Source organism: Sylvia atricapilla, chromosome 26 (assembly GCF_009819655.1).
Source record: "Sylvia atricapilla isolate bSylAtr1 chromosome 26, bSylAtr1.pri, whole genome shotgun sequence".
Classification (NCBI taxonomy): domain Eukaryota; kingdom Metazoa; phylum Chordata; class Aves; order Passeriformes; family Sylviidae; genus Sylvia; species Sylvia atricapilla.
This window is the reverse complement of record NC_089165.1, coordinates 4,121,822-4,145,508: the sequence shown is the minus strand read 5'-3', so window position 1 is coordinate 4,145,508 and position 23,687 is coordinate 4,121,822. Positions and strand designations below refer to the sequence as shown.

General features: G+C 52.1%; 1 protein-coding gene across 1 annotated transcript in view; it reads right to left on the bottom strand.

Moving 5' to 3' along the window:
- Window positions 1-8,221, bottom strand: part of LOC136371960 (fibrillin-2-like) — a 79,070-nt gene extending 70,849 nt beyond the window's left edge. The window contains 1 exon segment of the mRNA XM_066336359.1: window positions 8,055-8,221. Within this exon segment, the coding sequence (XP_066192456.1) occupies window positions 8,055-8,221 (167 nt within the window).
- Between the last annotated feature and the right edge of the window lie 15,466 nt (window positions 8,222-23,687).

Sequence of the window (23,687 nt, the reverse complement as noted above, 5' to 3'; positions counted from 1 at the left end):
TCGGGGAGCATCTGCTCAAAATTAGGAGAGCTTCAAAACAAACCATGGGGAGAATCCACTCCGAGGATTAACGATGTCCCGGGAATGACCCGGAGGGAGAAGGGAACGAGATTCCAGAGTCGTAATTCCAGAAGGAAAACGCTGGTTTGTAAAGGGAGGAAGGAAAAAAAAAAATCATCCTCAGCAAATTTGGGATAAAATTCCTTTCAGAGTGACCAGCAGTTTGCTGGATCCCTCAGAGCTGGGATTCCTCGTTCCCATCAGGAAGAAGGTCAGGATAAAAGAGATGTTCTCAAAATCATGGAATTACAGAATGATTTGGGATGGAAGGACCTTTAAACTCCTGGAATTCCACCTTGGCCAGGGACAGAGACTCATCCCAGGATCCCAGGCTGCTCCAAACCCTGGCCTTGGATGGCTTCTAGGGATGACGACATAATTAAAAATATTTTTAAATTAAATTAAAATTAAAATTTAAAAACCCAGGAGTTTTTTTTCCTCCCTCCTCTCAGCTCTGCTCCCCGGGGTCTTTCCCAGAGCTGGCGCTGGAGCTTTTTTCCACGGACGGATCGTTCCCTTCTCACCTTCTGTGCTGCTGAAAGGGCTCATTAGCTAATGAGAATTATGCAAATGAGGTGAATGCGACCCAAAGAGGGAAAAACAAACGCTCGGCATCGCCTTTGTCCTCCTTAAACAAACGCTGGGATGAGCGACAGAAAAAGGGCTGGAGCCAGAGGGAATTTCAGCGGGTGGCACCGACCCTGGCACTGCAAAAATCAGGGGGAAACTGCAAAAACCTGGGGGGGAACAGCAAAAAATCGGGAGGAAACTGCAAAAATCGGGAGGGGAAACTGCAAAAATCGGGGGGGGAAACTGCAAAAATCGGGGGGGGAAACTGCAAAAATCGGGGGGGGAAACTGCAAGAAAAAACAGGGAAAAAAAAAAAAAAAAAAAAAAAAAACCAACCAAAAAAACCCACCAAAAACACAGAGGGAAAACTGCAAAAAAACGGGAAAAACTGCAAAAACCAGGGAGGAAACTGCAAAAATCAGGCAGAAAACTGCAAAAACCAGAGGATGTCCCGGGAGTGTCCCAGGGTGTCCGTGTCCCTCCTCCTGCTGCACTGAGCACATCCAAACCCCAGGAAACTCTGCAGGGATTTATCGCAGAGAATTCTCAGTGTGAAAAGTCCTCTCTCTCCCCTCTCCCAGCCCCCGGAGAGGATTTGCAATGGAAAAAAAAAAAAAATCCAGAAATAATTCCCCCCTGGAAAAGTCCGAGCTGCTCCTGTTGGATGTGGGGACAAGGACAAGGTGATGCCAAAAGGGCTCTGAATTCCTCCCACCTGGAAGTGCCTCTCCAAAGAGCTCCTCAGGACGTTTAGGAACGAGTTCAAGTCCCAAGAATCCCAATTCCTTTTTGGTTCTGAGAGCTGGGGGTTCAGGGTGAGAGGTGCTGGATGTCTGTGGCGCGAGGGAAAGCCACAAAGCTCAGAACTTCCAAGAGAAATTTGGATGTGTGACATCGCCAGGACAAAAAAAAAAAAAAAAACCAAAAAAATCTTCCAAACTCAGCACGTAGAAACACGGGATCATAAAATCCCCGCCTGGTTTGGGCTGGAAGGACCCAAAATCCCATCCAAACCCAGCCCTGCCACGGGCAGAGACAACTCCCAGGTGCTCCAACCCAACCTTGGCCATTTCCAGGGATGTTCTGGGAATTCTCTTCCAGAGCCTCACCCCTGGGAGATGGAATTAATGTTTTTAATTGTTCCCGTTGGGTTTCATCAAAGGAGGGAAAGGAGACAGAAGGGAATCCTGCAGAGGTTGTGCAGGGGTTGGGCTCCAGCTGCTCTGGGTTCAATAATCCTCATCATTCTCTATTTTACTTTTTTTTTTTTCAAATCTTTAAAATCTCCTTAGACACCTTTGCATTGTCCACAAGAGCATTTTTCCACCTTTATTGGGTCCTTCCCACATCTCCTCTGAGCGCTGGTAGGAAAATCTCCCTCCTTGGTGCACATTTAATTCAACCCCCACAGAGCAGCAAAGAACCTTTCCCTTCGGAAAAGAAAAAAATAAACCAACCAACACTAAAAAAACCCAACAGATTTCCAGGAACGACTTTCACACTTTCATTTGGAAAGCAGCACTACCAACTCTTCCACTTTTTTTTTCTTTTCTTTTTTTTTTTTTTTTCCTTTCTCTCTCTCCTTAAACCCTGAAATAAATCAAAACTTCAAATGCAGCCCTTCAAAACTTCCAGACAAAAGCCACACAACCTCCTGCTCCTCCGCCAGATATTCCCTGTGCCATTCCAAAGCTCTCCCTCACGACTCCTGCCAAAAACAAGAGAGCCACAGCCGCGGCCAGGGGAGGCCAAGATCAACCATTTCACAACATAAATCAGAGGAAAAAAAATAAAATAATAATACTAATAAAAAAAAACCACACCAGGAGGAACAAAAGTCTCGAGTCAGAGGTTTCCAAGTGCTGCCTTCACGTTGTTCCCAGTATTCCAGCCCTGGAGGGAGGCTGGGACGTGGAGCTGGGAGCAGGAATGTGCTCCAGAGGTGGGCACAGCTCCAGCTGCTCCTCGCCCAAAGGAAATTTGGGGCTTTTTTTTTTTTTTTTTTTTTTTTTTTTGGCTAATTTTGGGGGTTTTTTTGGTTACAATTATTATAGTTAAAAGTTTTTTCTCCCCTCCCTCAGTGAAGGGTTGAAATCCAGGATGGAGTTTGAAAATTGGGGAATTTCAGCTTCTGGTGCCTCTCAGGAGCCCCTTGGTTGAGAGAACCATGGAATTGCTGGGGCTGGAAAAGGGTTTGAGGTCCTGGGGCAGCGCCACCACCGCGGGCAGCAGCGTGTCCCCAAGTGCCACCTGCCCGTGGGACCTTCTCTGCTCCTAAAATTCTGGTGGAGCTGCAAGGTCAGGGATGGGAACGCTGTGGGAATGCCAGTGCCCCTCCCGGAGGTGCTGCAGCTCCAGCCTCGATCCTTGATCCCACCCCAGGGTCAGCTCCAGCCCCGTTTGTGTCCCGTGGCCCCAAACCCCAACGTGTGACCCCAAACCCCAATGTGTGACCCCAAACCCCAGCCCGTGACCCCCAAACCCCAGCCTGTGACCCCAAATCCCAATGTGTGACCCCAAACTCCAACCTGTGACCCCAAACCCCAGCCTGTGACCCCAAACCCCAACGTGTGACCCCAAACCCCAACGTGTGACCCCAAACCCCAGCTCATGACCCCAAACCCCAGCCTGTGACCCCAAACCCCAACGTGTGACCCCAAACCCCAGCTCATGACCCCAAACCCCAGCCTGTGACCCCAAACCCCAACGTGTGACCCCAAACCCCAACGTGTGACCCCAAACCCCAGCCCGTGGCTTGCCCCCTCGTTGCCCCCAGGCAGGTTTTGGAGGAGCCCCTGCCTCCCTCAGCTCCAGGGATATGATGAGCCATAATTCCAGCCTTCCCCTCTCCATCCTCCGTGGAGAAACGAGGAGGGGTCAGAAACCAGCCGGGAGCTGCTCCTGTCCCCTTCTCCCCGGGATGAATTTGGCCACCTCAGGGCTGGGATCCCAAAAATCCATCCCTCTCCTCCTCCCTTGGAGGGGCCAGCTGATAATTAACGGGCTGGAGTTAACGAGCTGTGTTTAAAGCCAGCCTTCTCTCCTCCCTGGGCCAGGAGAGGTGCCGGGGAAGGGCAGAGCCATCCCTTTGTCCCACACATCCCTAAAAACTGCTCAGGACTTCATCAGAGCGACAAAAATCCCACCCCAACCCTGCCTCAGAGCGGGATTTGTCAGGGCTGGGCCCTCCACGAGAGGCTCCTTTGAAATTATCTCTCCTTTAATGAGTTTAAGGCCGGATTAAAGCCTGGCCTGGGATTTCTTGCTCCCCGTGGCCTTTTATTAATTGTTATTTGGGGAAAGAGCAGGGCTGGATAAGAGCCTTGTTTATTTTGCATTTAATCCCTGCTTTGCATTTATTTCATACTTTCCCCCTCTGTTGAAGGAGCTCTAAATAAATATAATTCCAGCAGAAACAGAGTCACTTTTTGTCCTGGACTGCTGGAGCCTCTCCAAGTGTCCTGGAGCAGGGACAGCACCTGGAGTCCCTGGGAGCGACTCCTCCCTCCCAGTTTTTATGGAAATCTGTGGTTTTCATGGATTCTGGATGATCTCTGAGGTCCTCCCAAGCCAAACCACTCCGGGATCCTGCAAACCCCACAGGAAGTGGTTGGTGCCACTTGTGGGTGACATTTCAGAGAAACTGAACCAACATTTTGGGCATTTTTGGTCTCCCAGAGTTAAAAAAAAAAATCCTCTAAAAAGTCACCTGAGTCCCATTTTTATCTCTCTCTGTTTTCTCATCCTGTTTGGGGAACAACAGAATTTGGAGCTGGAGGGAGAACAGGAGGGGCAGACAAGGAAAAATCCCAGGAGAATTCGGGCTGGAAAACACCTCAGAGATCATCCCAACCATTAACCCAGCAGGGAGGAGAAAAAATCCCAAAGGAAAGGGGAAAAATGCCCAAAAGGAAAGGGAAAAATGCCCAAAAGGAAAGGGGAAAATGCCCAAAAGGAAAGGGGAAAATGCAGATTTGCCAGGGTTGGTGACTGTCCCTTGGGTGTGTCTGTCCCTCACGAGGCGTTTGGGGAAAAAAAACATTTCTACCCAGGATAAAATGCTCCAGGAATGGCAGGAAAACTCTGTAAAAGACTTTGGGAGCTGGAACAAAAGGTGTGAGGAGGGAAAACTCTGATTAATTTGAACAAATTCTTTCAGGGGACAAATAAAACAGGAAATAAATCTCCAGTCCAGGAGCCTTGGGAAGGTTTCCCCACGGGAGAACAGGACCCTGCGCTGCTCCAACAGCAAATCCAACAGCAAATCCTCAACATTTGTCCCTTTTGCTCCATCCACACCCAACATCCAGATTTTGGGAGCCTCTGTCTGCCAGCTCAGCCTCCAGGGCAGTGCCCGGGGTGGTGTCCAGGGAATCTCCAGCCCAGGGACTGGACACAGCTGGATTTTAACTCCCAGATCCCTCCCTGAGATCCCAGCCTGGAACTGGTTTATCTCCCCGACAGGGAAAACTGCAGGGGCCGGGAGGGCAAAGCCAAAGCAAAGATTTGCAGTGTGGTGTCCTGAGCTGTAAAACGGACACCGGGGATAAACGGGATCAAACGTTGGCCGGGCGCCTTTGGAGAAGGGATAATTGCCCAGAAATGCAGTGGTCAAGGTCACCCACGTGCCCACAGAGGGAACCAGGCCCAGCTTTGGGCACCTTCAGTGACATTTCCCCTTTGGTCCCTTCCTTTGGCCGCTCCGAGAGAACCAGACCCGGGATTGTGACTGACAATTCCCAAATTCCCAAATCCCACAGCACCAAGGGATCCCGAGGCCTCAAAGCAGCAAAAACCAGCTCAGGGAAGATCCCAGAATTGATCAAATTTGGGAACAACCTCTGAGACCATCGAGTCCAATCTCCCGACATTGATCCGTAACTAAATTCCAACGATCCCAGAATTGTTCCGAGGACAAAGGGTCAGCACCGTTTTGGGGAATTTGGGATTTGGGGCTCTGCAGGAGCCGCCTGGTTCCATCTGGAGCCGCTTCCCAAGCCCAGTAGGACTTGATTTAAAACATGTTTTATTCAAAACACGTCTCATTTCTCACCCCCAAAGGCTTGGGAACAGCGAGGTCCCAAAGAGGGAGAATTCCAGCAGAAGGGGAATGGGAAGGAGACACGTGGACACAAACCCAGGGGATGTTTTGGGGGCCTGGGAACCCCCCGGGGCAGCAGCTCCAGAATCCCTGGCTGGGAAGAGGAGAACAATGAATCCTCAGCCGCACACATTTCCCTGCCCTTATCCCAGGGGAAAGGAGGAGCAGGGGGATCCCAATCCCACAGCCCCTGGGAGCTGAGCCCAGCCAGGATTTGGGCTGGATGCCCTGAGGGAGCCTTTGAAGGGCAGGAGAATCTTCATTTTATGAGATTTGGGCTCTTCAGCCTCCCCAGAACTCCGAGGAATTGACTGTCAGGAATTTCTGACCCCAGGACCACCAGACCCCAGTGACCTTTTCCTCTGGGTGCTGGGAACAATGGGAATATTAATTTCCTTCTCTGCCCTCCCTTTTTCCTCCTGTTACCCACGCCCACATCGACTCCTTCCAGTCCCCTCTGAGAGCCAGGGACGAGCCCCGGGAGGATCGGGAGCCTCGGGATGCGCCACAGCAGCGTCCCAGGCTGAGGGAGGTGGGAAAACCCAAGAACTGGGATTGAAGCTCTTGAGAATGGAATTTGGGTGCCTTGAGCCAAGCCTGGAAAGGGACCGAGGAGGGAAAGGGGCTGAGGAGAAGTGGGAATGCTGGAAATGCTGGGAATGCTGCAGGAGAGAGGGGCTTTTCCCCCTCCATTCCCGTTAATGGCAGCCCCTGGAATGGGTGGGGCTGGAAGGGACCTCTGGAGATCATCCATAAAGATCTGGGAGGTTTTCTGGGATTTGGGAGGTTTTATCTGAGGGAGGACCGTGGCAGAATTCCCAGGGGATGCACATGGGGAGCTCTGAAAAGCCCAAATCCCTGGATAGGAGTTGTCCCTCTTTTCCAAGTCCATCTGCAAAGGACTGGAAATCCAGGAGGAGATCTCTTCATCCCCAAATGCTGGAATTCCAGAGGGTGATGCCTCCACCCCCATGGACTGGAATTCCAGGAGGAGATCCCTTCATCCCCAAATGCTGGAATTCCAGAGGGTGATGCCTCCATCTCCAAATGTTGGAATTCCATGAGGAGATCTCTCCATGACCATGGACTGGAATCCCAGGAGATCCCTCCATCCCCACAGGCTCCATCTGCAGCCCAAACCCGGCCCTTTTTTGGGGCACTGCCCCATTCCAGCAGCATCTCAACATCCCAACATCCCAACATCCCAACATTCCAACATTCCAACAGCATCCCAACATTCCCAGCCCCACGCGTGGATCCCGCTCTGCTCCTGCCCATGGACACGGGAGCTCTGCCCAGGAGCTGCAGCCAAACTTAAAACAACTTCCAACAGCCCCTGGATCAGCCAGGAACCATCCCAGAGCCGGGCCCAGCGCCGGGTGGGAACGGCCCCGGATTTGGGGAGAGCAGGAGCTGCTCCAAGGGAAGGAAACCCGGGAACAAAATCCGCCCTGGCACAGCCCCGGCACGTGGGACAGAGCCAGAGGGACTCCAGGGACAAATCCCGGGGTGACAACAGCCCACAGGGGACAGGGGAATGGAATGGGATGGGATTGATGGGAATGGGAATGGGATGGGGATGGGATGGGGATGGGGATGGGATGGGGATGGGATGGCGATGGGATGGGGATGGGATGGGGATGGGATGGGGATGGGATGGAATGGGATGGGGATGGGATGGAATGGGATGGGGATGAGGATGGGGATGGGATGGGGATGGGATGGGATGGGGATGGGATGGGGATGGGATGGAATGGGATGGGATGGGGATGGGATGGGATGGGAATGGGATTGGGATGGGGATGAGGATGGGGATGGGGATGGGATGGGGATGGGATGGGGATGGAATGGGAATGGGGATGGGATTGATGGGATGGGATGGAATGGGATGGAATGGGATGGAATGGGATGGAATGGGGATGGGATGGGATGGGAATGGGATGGGATGGGGATGGGAATGGGAATGGGATGGGGATGGGGATGGGATGGGAATGGGATGGACCTTACAGCCCATCCAGGGTCACCTCCCACCTCCCCAGGCTGCTCCCAGCCCTGTCCAGCCTGGCCTGGGGCACTCCCAGGGATGGGAAATCCACAGTTTGTCCGGGAATTCTGTGCCCACCCACCCAAGGAAGACAATCCCATCCATCAGGTGACCCCGAAAGGAGCTCAGTGCCCAGCACTGCTCCCATGGGATCCTCCCTGTGCCAGGAGCTCTCCTCCTGCAGCTCCTTCCCCAGCTCAGGGCTGGACAATCCCGCCCACCTCCGCCAGAACAACCCCAAAAATCCTCTTTACCAAAGAGCCAACGACTCCGACTCACCCTCGCAGCGAGTCCTGGCCCCTTCTCCTCACTCTGCTCGGGGGTCTCTCCTCGTAGGCTGCAAACCTGTCTGTCTGCAGCTCCCCCTCGAACTGTCCCCGCGCTGGTGGCACTGCCAGCACGGCCCAGCAGCCCAGCAGGAGCCTGGCCAGCCACCAGCGCCCCATGCTGGCCCCAGAGCGCCCCGAGAGCTCTGCCCAGCCGCGGGCTCCTGCAGCCCCGGGAGGAGCAGGAGCAGGAGCAGGAGGAGGAGGAGGAAGATGGATTTTGGCAGCAGCTCCTCCTGGGTGCCGAGGAGCCGTCCTGGAGTTCCCCTTCTGGAAAGAAAAGAGGGGGAAAGAGAGGTTTTAAAGGAGTTTCTTGGGGTTTTAGGAGTTTCTTGGGGTTTTAAAGGAGTTTTTTTGCTTTAAAGGAGTTTCTTGGGTTTTGAGTAGGGTTTTTTGGTTTTTAGGGAGTTTCTTGGGGTTTTAAGGAGTTTCTTGGGGTTTTTAAGGAGTTTCTTGGGGTTTAAGAAGTTTCTTGGGGTTTTTAAGAAGTTTTTTGGTGTTTTAAGGAGTTTTCTTGGGTTTAAAGGAGTTTCTTTGGTTTTTAAGGAGTTTTTTTGGCTTTAAAATAGTTTCTTGGGTTTTAAGTAGGTTTTTTTGGTTTTTAAAGAGTTTTTAAAGAGTTTCTTGGGGTTTTAAGAACTTTTCCTGGTCTTCAAGGAGTTTTTTGGGTCTTTGAGGAATTTTTTTGGGTTTTAAAGTCACTGCTCAGCCCGGGCAGCTCCTGCTGGAGCTGATCCAGGGGGTCTGAGGGTCCCACCCAGTGTCCCCACTGCCAGCCCCCACCACTGCCTCGCCAGAATCTTTTTTCCCCAAGAGCTGGAAACCAGGAGACGCCCGGGAGTTGTGGTTCTGCCCCACGCTGGTTCCTCCTGATGGAGAAACAAAGAGCCACCAAAGTCCCTCCAGGAGAGAGGAGAAGGTCAGCGAGGAGCAGCTCCAGCCCATGGACCGTCATCCCACAGCCCTGCTCCGCTCCCCGGAATTCCAGGAGAGGCTGGAAAACCTGGAAAACCTCCCAGCTCACCCACGGGGACAACTGCCCTGGCGAGGGGACAGCGCTGAGCTCCCCAGGGGACATCGGGGTGTCCTGGGGGTGACCCCAGATGGGCTGGTGGCCTCGGGGGGATGGGGCAGGGCTGGGATCAGCGGGGAGGAGATGAGAAATCCCAAGGGAAAGGCTCCAAAAAGGATCCCAGGATGAGAAATCCCAAGGGGAAGGCTCCAGAAAGGATCCCAGGATGAGAAATCCCAAGGGGAAGGCTCCAAAAAGGATCCCAGGATGAGAAATCCCAAGGGGAATGTTCTAAAAAGGATCCCAGGATGAGAAATCCCAATGGAAAGGCTCGGAAAAGGATCCCGGGATGAGAAATACCAATTGAAAGGCTCTAAAAACGATCCCAAGGTGAGAAATTCCAAGGGGAAGGCTCGAAAAAGGATCCCAAGATGAGAAATCACAGAACCACAGAAGATTTAGATGAGAAATCCCAAAGGAAAGGCTCTAAATAGGATCCCAAGGGGAGTAATCCCAATTGAAAGGCTCAAAAAACGATCCCGAGGTGAGAAATTCCAATTGAAAGGCTCTAAATAGGGTCCCGAGGTGAGAAATCCCGAGGGAAAAGCTCTTAAAAGGATCCCGAGATGAGAAGTCACAGAACCACGGAAGATTTAGATGAGAAATCCCAAAGGAAAGGCTCTAAATAAGATTCCAACGGGAAAAATCCTAAAGGAACGGCTTAAACAGGATCCTAAAATGGGAAATCCCAGAGGAAAGGCTCTAAATAGGATCCCGAGGTGAGAAATCGCAATTGAAAGGCTCGAAAAACGATCCCAAGGTGAGAAATCCCAAGGGAAAGGCTCTAAATAGGATCCCAAGGGGAGTAATCCCAATTGAAAGGCTCAAAAAACGATCCCGAGGTGAGAAATCCCAAGGGAAAGGCTCAAAAAACGATCCCAAGATGAGAAATCCCAAAGCAAAGGCTCTAAACCCGATCCCACCCCGTCCCCAGGGCACCATCCCCAAATCCCGTGGGGAGCCCATCCTTCCTCCTCCTCCTCCTCCCGGGATGCAGCTCCCACCTCTGCAGCCCCCGAGCCGCGGTGTTATTCCAGGAGGGAGGAATCCTCCTGGAAGTGGCCGGGGCTGGGAACAATCTGCGCTGGAGAGGCCCCGGGTGGGGAGGGAGAGGCCCCGAGCCACCACCCCTGAGTGTCCCCCCTGCCCTGCCACCGCAGCTCCGGGCCAGCCCCGAGGATCAGCCCACACGGGGCAGAAAATGCGCCTGAACCAAAAAAATAAAATTAATATTAAAAAAACCCACCCAAAAAAAAAAAAAAAAAAAAAAAAAAAAAAAAAAAAAAAAAAAAAACCAAAACTCCACCAGAAAAAAAAAAAAAAAACACCAAAAAAATCCACCAAAAACAAACAAATAAAAAAACCCACCTAAAAAAATTTCCACAAAAAAAAAAAAAAAAAAAAAACAACACCACCTAAAAAGTATTAAAAGTAATTAAAAGTCATTAAAAGTCATGAAAAGTTCAATTCCCCTCGCTGCTCCCAGCGTCCCAGCTGGGAATGTCTCAGCTCTGGAGGCAGGGATTCGGGGATTTTTTCTTGTTCAGGCTCTAAGGTTTCAAGTGAGGAGAGTGGGAAGGGAAAGGGGGAAAAGGCAGGGCTGCGAGACAAAGAAAAGGGAATAAAAGTGCCCTGCCTGCAGCCCCCGAGCTCGGCTCTGCGGCTCCGCTTATCTCCAGCCACACAAAAGGCAGAGCTGTTCCCTGGCTCGCAGCTCCTCGGGAACGCGGCGAGTGGAGAAGAAAGAAAAAAAAAATTAAAAAAAAAAAAATTAAAAAAATAAAATAAAAAAAGTGGCAAAAATAGGAAAAAAAAAAAAAAAAAAGGCGCTAAAAGTTTCGCACTCGAGCGATTTCAAGCGAAGGAATTCCAGCTGCATCCATTTCCCGGCGGGGGGATGAGGAGCCTGACAAATGATGGATACACGGGACATTCCCCGAGAGCTCGCACAGGCATGGAAAAGTCATTTACAGCCGCCACAGAGCCGCGGCTTCAATGGAATAAAAGCCTCCAAAAAAGTTCTTCGCGGCGCTGAGAAATCCCAGCAAAACCCAACTGGTGAGAGAGGAGCTGAGAAAAAAAAAATTTAAAAAAAAGCAACGAGAGAATCGAACCCTTAAAAAAAAAAAATTAAAAAAATCAGATTTTAAACCGGTTGGGGGCAAAGGAAGGAGAAAACATTTCCCTTGAGTGTGAAATGAAATGAATTAAAAAGAAAGAAAAGAAAAGAAAGCGCAAGACACAATGGAACAGAGAAAGGAAAAAAAATTAAAAAAAATAAAGAGAAAAGAAAAAAATCAGCTGCGGAAAGGGACGAAAATACCTTTGGGGTGCCGGGGATGTGCCCGGAGCTCCTTTTGTGGAGGTCGGGGCAGAGCAGGAGCTCGGAGAAGCTCCGGCTTTTGGGCAGAGCAGCAAAGAAAAGGTCCAGCCTCAGCCGGGCCAGGGGGAGGACCCTGCCGCAGGCACCGGGGCGGTGGGAGTAACTCAACCCAACATTCCCCAGCCCGAAAAAACACCAAAAAAATCCTTCCAGGAGGGGCTGGGGGAGAGAGAGAGAGAGAGAGGGAGAGAGGGAGAGCGCTCGGGCTCAGCCTCCCCTCGGTATTCCCGGGGTTTGTTCCTGCGGGAGGAATTCGGGAATTCTCAGTTCTGAGCCCCCCAAATTTCAGTGGTTCTGCTTCGTTCCCTCCCCGGATAATTCAGCTTCTGCTTCTCTGGGCTGAGCTGCAGCAAGGAAAAGCAGCGAGTAAAAACAAAAAAATAAATAAAATCACTTTTCTGGCTGGCGGGTTTCCAGTTTTCAGCGTGACTCGCGTGGAACAAGGAAGGAAAATTGGGGGTTTTGAAGGAATAATTGACCCTTTTCACACCCCGAAGTTACTTTGGCTCCAGAGCACAAAACAACCTCGGAGGTCAAGAGGCATTTTCTCTAAATATATAATTTTAATAATAAAAGTATATTTGAGATATTAAATTTTCCTTCTGAGGAAGAGCTTTGGGAGTTCAAGTCCACTCTGTGGGCTCCATGAAAAGACAAAACCATAAAACCCCAAAAAACCCCCCAGTTTTCCTCTGCCCCTTGCTGTAGGCCTCACGACCAATGGCGTTTCTTCAAATAAAATAAAAAAAAATTAAAAAAATAAAATAAAAAATAATAAAAAATAAAAATAAAATAAAATAAAATAAAATAAAATAAATACTTTTTTTTCTTTGCAGAATAAACCACCCAGAAATCCTCTCTCTGATCCATGCCACTGCTGGCCCACGGCTCTTCCCAGGGCTGGGAGCCCAGAATTCTCCCAGGAAAGCCCCAAATCCCGGGATTTCCATGCCCAGGGTGCTCAGAGGAGCTCCTGGGATCCCAAGGGAGATCCGAGGAGGGTGACCCGGGGCTGTTCCTGACCCAGCACGGCCACGGCCATCGGCTCAATTCCCAACGGAGCCGCAATTCCAGGAGAGCCTGAGCCCTTCTCCTGCTGCTCCCTTTGAAAGCCTCGGCCTCCCTTTGTTCCCAGCCCTGTTCCCAGTCAGCCTCCGGAGGGGTCAGCAGAGGCTCGGCCTAATTAACAGCGGCCTAATTACCAGCGAGCTTTGTGGGATGCCAGGGAAAAGGCAGAGCCGGGAATGGAGCCGGGCAGGGAATGCAGCCCCGAGCTCTGCCAGGAGACAGCTCCCATCCCCACTCCATCCCCACTCCATCCCCATTCCATTCCTATTCAATTCCCAATCCCATTTCCACTCCCATTCCCAATCCTGTTCCCATTCAATTCCCATTCCCAATCCCATTCCCACTCCATTCTTATTCCCAATCCCATTTCCACTCCTACTCCCATTCCCAATCCTGTTCTCATTCAATTCCCATTTCCAATCCCATTCCCACTCCATTCCTATTCAATTCCCATCATTCCATTCCCAATCCTGTTCCCATTCAATTCCCATTCCATCCCCAATCCCATTTCCACTCCCACTCTCACTCCCATTCCATTACTATTCCCATTCCAATTCTCACTCCCACATTCCCATTCCACTCCCATTCCCATATTCCCATCCCCGTTCCCACTCCTATTCCACCCTCATGCTCCTTCCCACTCCCATCATTCCCACTCCCTGATCCCGCCCTCATTCCCACCACCATTTCCATTCCCATTCCATTCCCATTCCCACTCTCATTCCATTCCCACATTCCCACATCCCCACTCCCATTCCCACTCCCATTCCAGCTTCCATCACCCTGGGCTTTCCAGGCAGGACTGGGACATCCCATGGGAAAAACCAGCCAGGGAATATCCCCAAAATGCCATTTTCCTCCTGCTGGGAGAGAAGGAGAGAGGCCCTAAACCCACCCTGGACTCAGCACAAGGGGCTGGCATTAATCCTTGTCATTAATTATTATTGTCATTAATTATGTGCCTGGAGCAGAACCTTCAGTTTTTGCTGCCCTGGGCAGAGTGAGAAATGAGGAGAAATGAGGAGAAATGAGGAGTCATTTGGGGTAATTTGATTCCGGGGTGATTTGATGAACATTTTACCTTGAACCTGAACACGGAATTTGATTTTTTTAAATGATACAAATTTGTTTTTAAAGGGCTTTTTTAAAAATTAATTTTCAATTATTGTGTTTATTCACGCTCCTCAAACGTCGTTTGGAAAGGGGAAAAGCGCAGCCACAGCTTGACCACTCACGAAAATCAAACATTTGCAGATGATTCATTATCTGGCCAAACTATTTCACAAACCCAGGAGGGATTTACGAGTTTTCCCAGTTTGGATTCAGGGATTTTTTTTTTTTTTTGCCATGTCTCCTGTGCAAGCAGGTGGAACTCTGAGGAATAAATAATGAAAACGAGGGCAGAGGAAAAGATCCAACCTCTTCGTTTTGGGGAGCTCCAGGTAGGACACGGAGGTGGGAAAACCCCTGTGGAATAAATCGGGTGAGATCCTCGTTCATTCATTTCATTGGAATCATGGAAACAGCCTGGGAAGGGGATTTAAAGCTACGGACAAGTTGTTAAACCCAACATTTACATTTTAATGCTCAGCGGGGTCACGGCTCTTTCCCTGGGAGGAAAAGATACCAGGAATTGGGATAACAGGGATTGGAATAACAGGAACTGGGAAATCACGAATGGGAAATCAGGAACTGGGATATCAGGAATTGGGGTAACAGAAATGGGGGTACCAAAAACTGGGATATCAGGAAGTGAGATACCAAAAACCGGGAAATCAGGAAAGGAAATCAGGAACTGGGAAATCAGGAACTGGGAAATCAGGAACTGGGATTGTCCAGCCTGGAGAAGTGAAGGCTGGAGTTGTCCCAGCCGTGGATTTTCTGTGCCTGAAGGATCCAAAAGACACACGGAGAGGGCCCAGGACACAGGGAATGGTTTTACACGGACAGAGGCGGGGGTTAGGTGGGATATTGGGATGGAATTCTGCCCTGTGAGGGCGGTGAGGCCCCGAAATGGAATTCCCAGAGCCCCTGGGATCCCTGGAATGTCTCAAAGCCCCCTGGGACAGGGGACAGTGTCCCTGCCATGGCAGGGATGAGATGAGATTTAAGTTCCCTTCCCACCCAAACCACTCCAAAGGATTCTTTGATCTCCCAAGTCTGACGAGAGCCGGGAATTCGTGTTCCTTCACCTGATTCCTTCACCTCTTTCCTTCATTTCTGCATCAAAGCCGAGCTGGTTCCTGTCAGGAGCCCCCAGAAAAGCCGCCTGAGAGCCCCTTGAACTTTTCCATTCCTGCCTTTTTTAAAAAGTGTCACCCAAAAACTGCCTCGAGCTGTCTAAAATCAGCCCGTGCTGCTTCTGCCGGGGTGACACAACTCCCGGGGCAGCGACAGCCCCCGAGGTGATCAACAAACCAGGGAACAAACCGCCAAAATCAGCAAATTCGGGTTCTCCATCCTTGCAGGGCTCAGGGGATGAGGGATTGGTGCTGCTGCTCTGGGAGCAGGGAATGGGGGATTGATTGATGGGAATGGGGGATTTATCCATGGGAATGGGGGATTTTTCCATGGGAATGGGGGATTTATTGACGGGAATGGGGGGGTTATTAACGGGAATGGGGGGTTTATTAATGGGAATGGGGGTTTTATTGATGGGAATGGGGGTTTTATTGATGGGAATGGGGGATTTATCCATGGGAATGGGGGAAAAGAGCAGGGAATGAGGGATTTATTTATGGGAATGAGGGATTTATTAATGGGAATGGGGGGGTTATTAACGGGAATGGGGGGTTTATTAATGGGAATGGGGGATTCATCCATGGGAATGGGGGAAAAGAGCAGGGAAGGGGGGATTTATTTATGGGAATGAGGGATTTATTTAAGGGAATGAGGGATTTATTTATGGGAATGAGGGATTCATCCTTGGGAATGGGAGAAAAAGCAGGGAATAGAGGATTTAACCACAGGAATGAGGGATTTATTAATGGGAATGGGGGATTTATCCATGGGAATGGGGAAAAGGGGCTCAGAGGGGACACAGGGATGCCGGACCTGAACTGCCCAGCATTTCCAGAACCTTCCCATGGAGTTCCAGAAGGAACTGGAGATCCGGAGCGGCAGCAGACGAGGTGCTGAGGGAAGCTCAGGAACCAGCGTAGACAAAGTTTTCCTCGGGGAATTTGTTCCAGGGCATTAACCCCTTCCCTCGCCCCGCAGTGCCCCAGGCAGCCGCCAGGGTTTGGCCCCAAACCCCATTTCTCCTCTTCCCCGAGCATTGTCCCTGGGATATTCAGGGATGGGAATTGTCCCTGGGATACCCAAAGGTGGGAATGGTCCCTGGGTTACCCAAAGATGGGAATTGTCCCCGGGATGGGAATGGTCCCTGGGATACCCGGGGATGGGAATTGTCCCTGGGATACCCGGGGATGGGAATTGTCCCTGGAATACCAGCCAGTGGCTGTCACCTCCTGGGATGACCCAAATCTGTTCCCGCACCTTGTCCGGATGCCCTTAAAATGCACCCACCCCCAAAAAAATCCTGAATGCAACAAAAGCATCCCAAGGGATCCCTGTGGCAGCCTCGGCTTCCTGGGGATCCATCCCTGGGGATCCATCCCTGGGGATCCATCCCTGGGGATCCATCCCAGCACCTCCCAGGGAGGAATTCCTGGCTCCGGGATGAGAACCTGCCAACCCCATCCCAGGATTTTGGGTTTAGGTTTTAGGATTTGGGAGCTCTGGGTGACCTCAGGCCTGGGGCAAAGAGCCCAGAGAATTCCCTGAATCCTCTCTCCTGCCTCCCGCGATTCCCAGCGCTGCAGAACCTCCCTGATTTCACACCGCACGTGGGAAGAATTCCCCTCCAGGGATGTCACCGAGGTGCCACCAAGCCAAGGCCGGTCCCGGGTCCCCGCCGAGCCCCGGGGAACATTTCCAGCCTCCCGAGCTGGTGACCACGGTTGCAACATTCCTTTTGTTTTCTAGGAATTCGACTCCACCAAGGAGGGAAACCACAGGGAAATTGTTTCAGTGTGTGCGCTCTGGATTTGGGAGAGGAGGGATGGGGCCGAGGGATGATGTATCACACACGGCTCCGCGGCCAAGGGCTTTAAAAAAACACCCTTCGCTTTAAACCCGGGCAAAAAGGGACTTTTTTTTTCTTTTTTTTTCCCTCTTTGGCTTGGCAGCGGCTGAGCCCAGGCAAGGGGAGATCAAAGCCAGGCGAGGCTGCTGCGAAAAATCAATCCCCGGACATTTATTAAGATTTTATTCATTAAAAAAAAAAAAAAAAAAAAGCCCCGCTCGGAGTGCGGTGGGATTTCGCTGTGGAACTTTTGACACGGGAGCTGCCGGATTTAGAAGGAAAATCGCCTCTTTCTTTCTCTCCTGCCCGGCAGTAAGGCGATCCCTCCTGTGGCATTCCAAACCGGGACACCAACACCTTCCCTTTTGCCCTCAGGTGGGCTGGAGGCACATCCAGCCCTTGTCCCGGGCTGTCGCCACCTCGGGCTGCTCACCCCCGGCAGATGTGACCGTCCCCAGCACATCTGTCTGCTCCTGCCCCGCCTCGCTCCCTCTGCCCTCGCTTAAATCCCGAATTTCCCGTTTTCCAACCTTTTTTTTTTTTTTTTTTTTTTTTTTTTTTTTTTTTTTTTTTTCCCCTCGGCTCTTTTCTCCCCTTTGTGCGAGCTGCAGCGCAGAAGTTGAACTTGGCAGCGGGGCTGGAGCAGATGGAGAGCCCTGGCCCCGCTCCCCAGATCCCAGGAACTCCTGCTCCGAGCCGTGGGCAGCATTTCCAGCCACTCACCGCCTGCAGCTGCCAAGGCAGAGCCTAAAAAAACCCCAAAAAAACCCATTTTCCCATAGAGGAGGTGGAATTTTCTTCGGGACAAGTGAGCGCAGGAACACCTTCCCCCTGTGGAAGGTGAGAGCTCCAGGGAGCTGATTCCAAGGGGAAACAAGAGGGTGGTTTGAGGGGAAGCTGGAATATTGATATCCCTTCCTGCAGCTCAGTTTGGAGGAGCCCAGGGATGCTGAATCCACTCGGGATTCCCCAGCAGCTGAGGATGGGGCAGAGCTCTGCACTTGCCTTTCAAGCAGACACAGATTGGAGCCGTTCCTGATGGAAAATAATAATAATAATAATAAAATCTTTCTTTTGTCTCCCAGCACCAACAGAGGAGGAAAAACCACATCCATGGCCGGGAATGTTGTTCCCAATCCCAGCCCAGAGCATCAGGTGGCACGAGGAGCAAAGGAATGAATCCCCAGGGATTGGAGAGGTCAAGGGCAAGGACGACACTCTGGAGTTACTCACCCTCAGCTGAGCAGCGCTCTGTGGGGAAGCAAAAACGGGGGGAAAGAAAGGAAAAACGTTGGAGCAAACCTCGTTTGGTGTGTGTGTGTGTGGAGAGCCTTTTCTTTGGAAAGGAGAGGGGTTCCCGGCTCGGGAATTCGGGCAGGAAGAGGAGCAGGGAGACAGAGGGAGGAGAGGTGCTGGGTGCTCCAGCAGAACCAGGAATTGAGGCAGGAAAAGGATCAGGGAAGCAGAGGAATAAGAGGTGCTGGGTGCTCCAGCTGAGCCAGGAATTGAGGCAGGAAAAGGATCAGGGAACCAGAGGAATAAGAGGTGCTGGGTGCTCCAGCTGAGCCAGGAATTGAGGCAGGAAGAGCAGCAGGGAAACGAGAGGCGCTGGGTGCTGCAGCTGAGCCAGGGCAAAGCTGATGGGATTTCAGCAGGACAGAAAAGAGCCGTGCCCAATGGCTGAGGAGCTGCTGACAGGGGGAGGACCGAATGAAAAGCTGTGTCCCGTCAGGGCTCCCGAGGTCTGGATCAGCCCAATTCCCTCAGCTTTTCCCCCTGGGACAGGGGCTCCATCCCTCTGGCCATGGTGGTGACACAGAGCTGAGGGTGTCCCATGCCACTGGATGGGATTTGAGGTTCCCTCAAACCCAAACCACGCCGGAATTCCAGGTTAAAGGGGCCGTTTAATCCCTTTAATGGTCCTTGTGGGTGAACATTCTGCGATTCCAGGGTTCACCAGCCAGCCTGAGCATCACCAGGGCGGGTGGATCCTTCCCCAAGTGCGGACGTGACCCTGCTCCAAGGACACCCAGAGGGTTTGGGTTTGCTCCTGCTGCACGATCAGCTGGGAAACGCAAACCCCCCGAGCTCCCCTCCTGCCTGAGCATCCATCCCTCTGCTCCCTGTCCCTCACGAGGGGCTGGAAGCTGCCAGACCACCCAGGCAAGGCTGGAGCTGCCCCAGCAGCAGCGCAGCGCTTTGGCCGTGGCACAGCTGCAGCCCGGGCCCACAAAAACACGGGATTTTGTTCCCCCAGCAGCAAATCCAGCCCTGGGGCCTCGCTGGGACAGCCCAAAGGCTGGAGCAGAGCCCTGCTCTGCCACCCAGAGCAGGAGGGGAACAAACTCCATGGAACCCAAAGGAGGAGGGGAACAAACTCCATGGAACCCAAAGCAGGAGGGGAACAAACTCCGTGGAAATGAAGGCACGGGCAGCAAAGCTCACCTCAGGGGGGATGCCAGAGCCCAAACTCCCTTCCTGCCCCTCGGCCTCACTCATCCCCAGCAGCCCACGGAGCACTGGAGGCTCCAAAGCTGCCTTCCAGAGGTTTGTTACCAGTTTATCCCAACCCTGAGGGTCTGCATGGGGACTGGTCTGACCGGTCCAGGAAGAACCCCAAACCTTCAGGATACATTTGAAAAGAATTTCTGGAAAACCACAACAAGACCCAAAATGGGATTGTGTGGAGCGATCCCTGGGATCCTCTGGAGCATGGAGGGGTTGGGATTTGGGGATTGATCCTGAAGGTCCCTTCCCACCCAAACCACTCTGGGGGTCTGGGACTCCACGATTCCTGTCATTCCGTGGGATCAGGGCAGCCTCCTGCAGGAAGCACTCACAGCAGAGCCTTTGTGTCTGAGCTGCTTGGCACAGACCCTTCCCGTCCCCCCGGGGACCTTGCATCATCAGTTTGTTGCCTTGCAGGCGTTAGGAATATTCCAAGGTCTGGGGAAGGAGATTTTATTTTATTTTTTTCGCTCTCCTTTGGAATCCTTTGGCTCTGCCTGTCAGGGTCGTGTGCGAGTTGGAGTCAGCCCCTCAGTGATGTCACCCTTGGCCAGGACACCCCCAGTGTCCCCAGCCCGGCTGCAGGGTCCCTTCCCCAGCTCGGGGTAACGAGGGAACAAACCCAGAGCCAGCAGGAAAAAATCTCTTCCCTTCGAATATTTATTGAGAGATTGGAGGGAGCAGTTCGGCTCTGCCTTCCCTGAGAGCTGCAAACTCCTTTTCCTCCTGCTCCCTGAGCCCTCTGCCAGCCAGGAGCCAGCAGCAGGAGCACATTTCCCTCGGTGCCAACACCTCCAGGAGCCAATCCCTGGAAAAGGGCGCTCCTGGCTGGGCTCACACGGAGCAGGAGGCTGATTTGGCCTCTCAGGGCCTCTGGAGGAGCAGGAATTCTGCCAGGAAAGGTGCTGGTGTTGGTTGGCTCTCTCCAATCCTTATTTCTGGGACGTGTTCAAGGCAAGAGGAGGAATGAAAAAGGCTGAAGGAACAGAGTCACCCACAAATCCCACAGGCTGAGTATCCAGGTTTAATTATCAATAATAATTAATTACAGGCTGCAATGGCCTGTGCTGTTCCTAAACTGTCCTGGAGGGACACAGGGAACGAGACACACGGACAGAGGGCAGCACCAGATGGGATTTGGGAAGGAATTTTTCCCTGGGAGGGTGAGGAGGGACTGGGATGGAATTCCCAGAGAAGCCGTGGCTGCCCCTGGATCCCTGAAGTGTCCAGGGCCAGGCTGGACAGGGCTCGGAGCAACAAAGCCAAAAAAATCCAGGTATTGCTGGGAACATTAGCAGACCCCAAACTGGACGGGTTTTCCACAGGGGTAAGGACAGGGCCATGAAGGGGAATGAGCTGAGGCCCCAGAGGTTGTAAAACAGCTCCTGAAGGGATCAAAGGAGGAATTCCCTGGTCCCAGGGCTGCCAATGCTGAGGGAGCCACTTTATCAAAACTAAAGGAAGTCTGAGGGATAACCTGACTGCCAGGGATGGATGTCACAGGGGAAGGAGAATGTGGGATAGAAAAAAAAAAAAAAAAAAAAAAACCATTTATCATTGGGGAAAAATCCCAATATCAGCTGGATGCCAACCCAAAGGATTCCAAATGAGGAATAAGGAGGGAAGCTTTGACAGCCCCTGGTGGAAGGTGTCCCTGCCCATGGAATGGGAGCAGCTCTGAGGACACTTCCAACCTAAACCAGCCTGGGATTCCCAGCAGAGGCCCAGGAAATCCTGGATCCCCAGCCCTGGGTGTGCTGCAGCAGGAGAGGCGCCGCTCACAGGGAGGGAATGGGCTCAGGACCAGGAAAAATGGGTGAAACTCTGTCATCTCTGGGATCTCTGAGGTCACTCCCCGTGATGTCATGTCCCTTCTCTGGAGCTCTGTCACCACGCAGGTGTCACCACACCTGCTCACCGCACAGGGAACCCTTCCCAGTCCTCCCTGGGGCTGTTCACCCACGTGGAAACAACCAGCCCAGCACTGCCAATCCCGGCTAAAAATATCCCATTACCCATTTCCCCCGAGACTCCTCCTCTGAGCTTTCTTTGCCGGGACATTCCTGCCCAAATCCGAATTCAAACTTCACCCCCCACCTCCCCACGGCCGCCCCTTGGGCCCAGATGTCTCCAGCCAGGCTGGGGGCTGCTGGAAAATCCCACCCCTGGCCCTTCTCCTTCCCTGGGGAGTCTCCAGGGAGCTGTTCCCAGGATCAGCTCCTCCTTTAAGGAACGCCTGGTGGGTGCTGGAGAGCCCAGAAGGGAAGTTGGGGAATGTTTCAGCCTCTCTGAGCCTCCCTGGGTGAGGCAGGATCACTCCAAACCCTCAGGAATATCCAGGGAATATCCTCAATCCACCACTTCCTCCAACGAGCCACGTGGGACAACTTTCTCCTCTTTTTCCACTCTGGAATTTTCCTTTTTTTTTTTTTTTTTTTTTTTTTTTTTTTTTTTCCCTTTTCCCTTTTTGCCTTGCCTTTCCGCCTTCCCCATCTCCCACATTCCCCGCAGGAGTTGTGCCTCTCCCGGTGTGTGCAGGTTTCCTGGTGCTGCTCACAGGAGACATGAGTTCATCCAGGCTCCCTCCTTCTAATCATTCCCAGGCATGGAAAAAACCCCTCACACCCCCGAGGAGAACATAAACACGGACGGGATGTGCACAGCTTATGGAGACGGGACTATGGGAAACACATGGTTCCAGTTTAATAAAACTCTTACATTTCCAGGGCCTTTTTTTTTTCTTTTTCTTTTTCTTTTTCTTTTTCTTTTTCTTTTCTTTTTGCCTTTTTTTTCACCCCCCATTTTATAGCTTGTTACAGAGCTGGGAATAGCAGGAGCTTGTTTTGTTGTTCTTGTTGTGTTTTATGAGGACAATGCCTTGTCCAGAGCTCCAGACATCAGATTATTTTATTTTTTTTTTTGGGAGGGGGGAAGATAAAGCTTCCGGCAAAAGCTCTTGGCTCCTGCCCAGGTCTCTCTTAACTCCTTCTGGGAATGCTCAGGGTCTGACAGCCGGGGATGGGCCACGGTGGGGTGGTCAAGAAGCCCCAGATGCTCAGAAATATTTGATCTAATCTTGCTCCTTAACCGATTTCAGCCCCTCAGTCGGATTTTTCCGTGCTGGCTTTGTGGGGTTTTTCCGGAGGGATTTGGGGCGCAGGGTTTGCCTGGCTGGGGCAGAGGATGGGGGGCACAAAGGATCATAAATCACACGGTCCCAGGGTGGTTTGGGTGGGAAGGACCTGAAGGATTATCCAGGCTCACCCTAGGGAATTCCTGAGCATCCCTGTTCCCATTCCCTGTCCACAGCCGGGCTCCTGCCTGGATTCCAGCTGCTTGTGAAGGGAAGGAAGGAGGAAAAATCCACACAAGAGCCAATCCCGGGGCTTTGGGCCTGCCAAGGTTTGGGGGGATCACAATTCCTCCCTCACAGGATCCACTTTTCCAACCACTCCTCTGTGTGTGTGTGTTCCCCAGGGAAAGGAATCAAATCAACCCCGGGTCTGAATCCTTCCCAGAGGGAGGGTGGAACCTGGACCAACACGGGGAGAATCTCCAAGCACCTGGAAAATCTTTGGAGATTTCTGCTCGCTGCCATTCCTCAGAGTCAACTTCTGCAGGACCTTTGGCCCCCACCAAGGGCTGTTCTCTCTGCTCCTGTTTCATTCCTGTCACAGGCAGCAGGGAAGTGACTCTGCTCATGTTTTCCCCATCACTACAAAGAAGAGCCCTGGAACAAACCCCAAACGCTCAGCACTGCCTGGGAAAAGGGAGAGAAATCCCACAAGGAACGCTGCTAAGGCTGCAGGAGCTGGAGGAGGGCTCGGATCCCATCCCAGTTCTGCTGATTCCCACAGGATTTTCCAGTCCTGCAGCACCTCTGGGATGTCCAGCCCTGTTCTCCATGTCCCAGATGTACCCTCAGCTCTGGGATGTCCAGCCCTGTATTCCCTGTCTATCCCAGATGTACCCCCAGCTCTCTGGGATGTCCAGCCCTGTATTCCCTGTCCATCCCAGTCCCTGGCTCTCCCCTTTCCCTCTCCCCTCCTGTGCTGAACACCACTGTGTTTATTTTGGTATTCACTAGAAAATCCCATTTTCTGCCAGCTGCAGGGAAGAGGTTTGGTGGGACGAGAGGGAAGGGGATAAAGGCAGGGAAACGAGGGGCCAGGGGGGCTCCAAACCCCAAACCCCAACCCTCACACCGAGGGCTGCAGTGCCACAGCAGCATCAAACTGCGGGGCCACGGGGCTGCTGTGAGCTGAGCGGGGTGTCTCTCAGCAGAGAGGGGTGACTCTCAGCAGAGCGGGGTGTCTCTCAGCAGAGTGGGGTGTCTCTCAGCAGAGCGGGGTGTCTCAAAGCAGAGCGGGGTGACTCTCAGCAGAGAGGGGTGACTCTCAGCAGAGAGGGGTGACTCTCAGCAGAGCGGGGTGTCTCTCAGCTGAACGGGGTGTCTCTCAGCTGAACG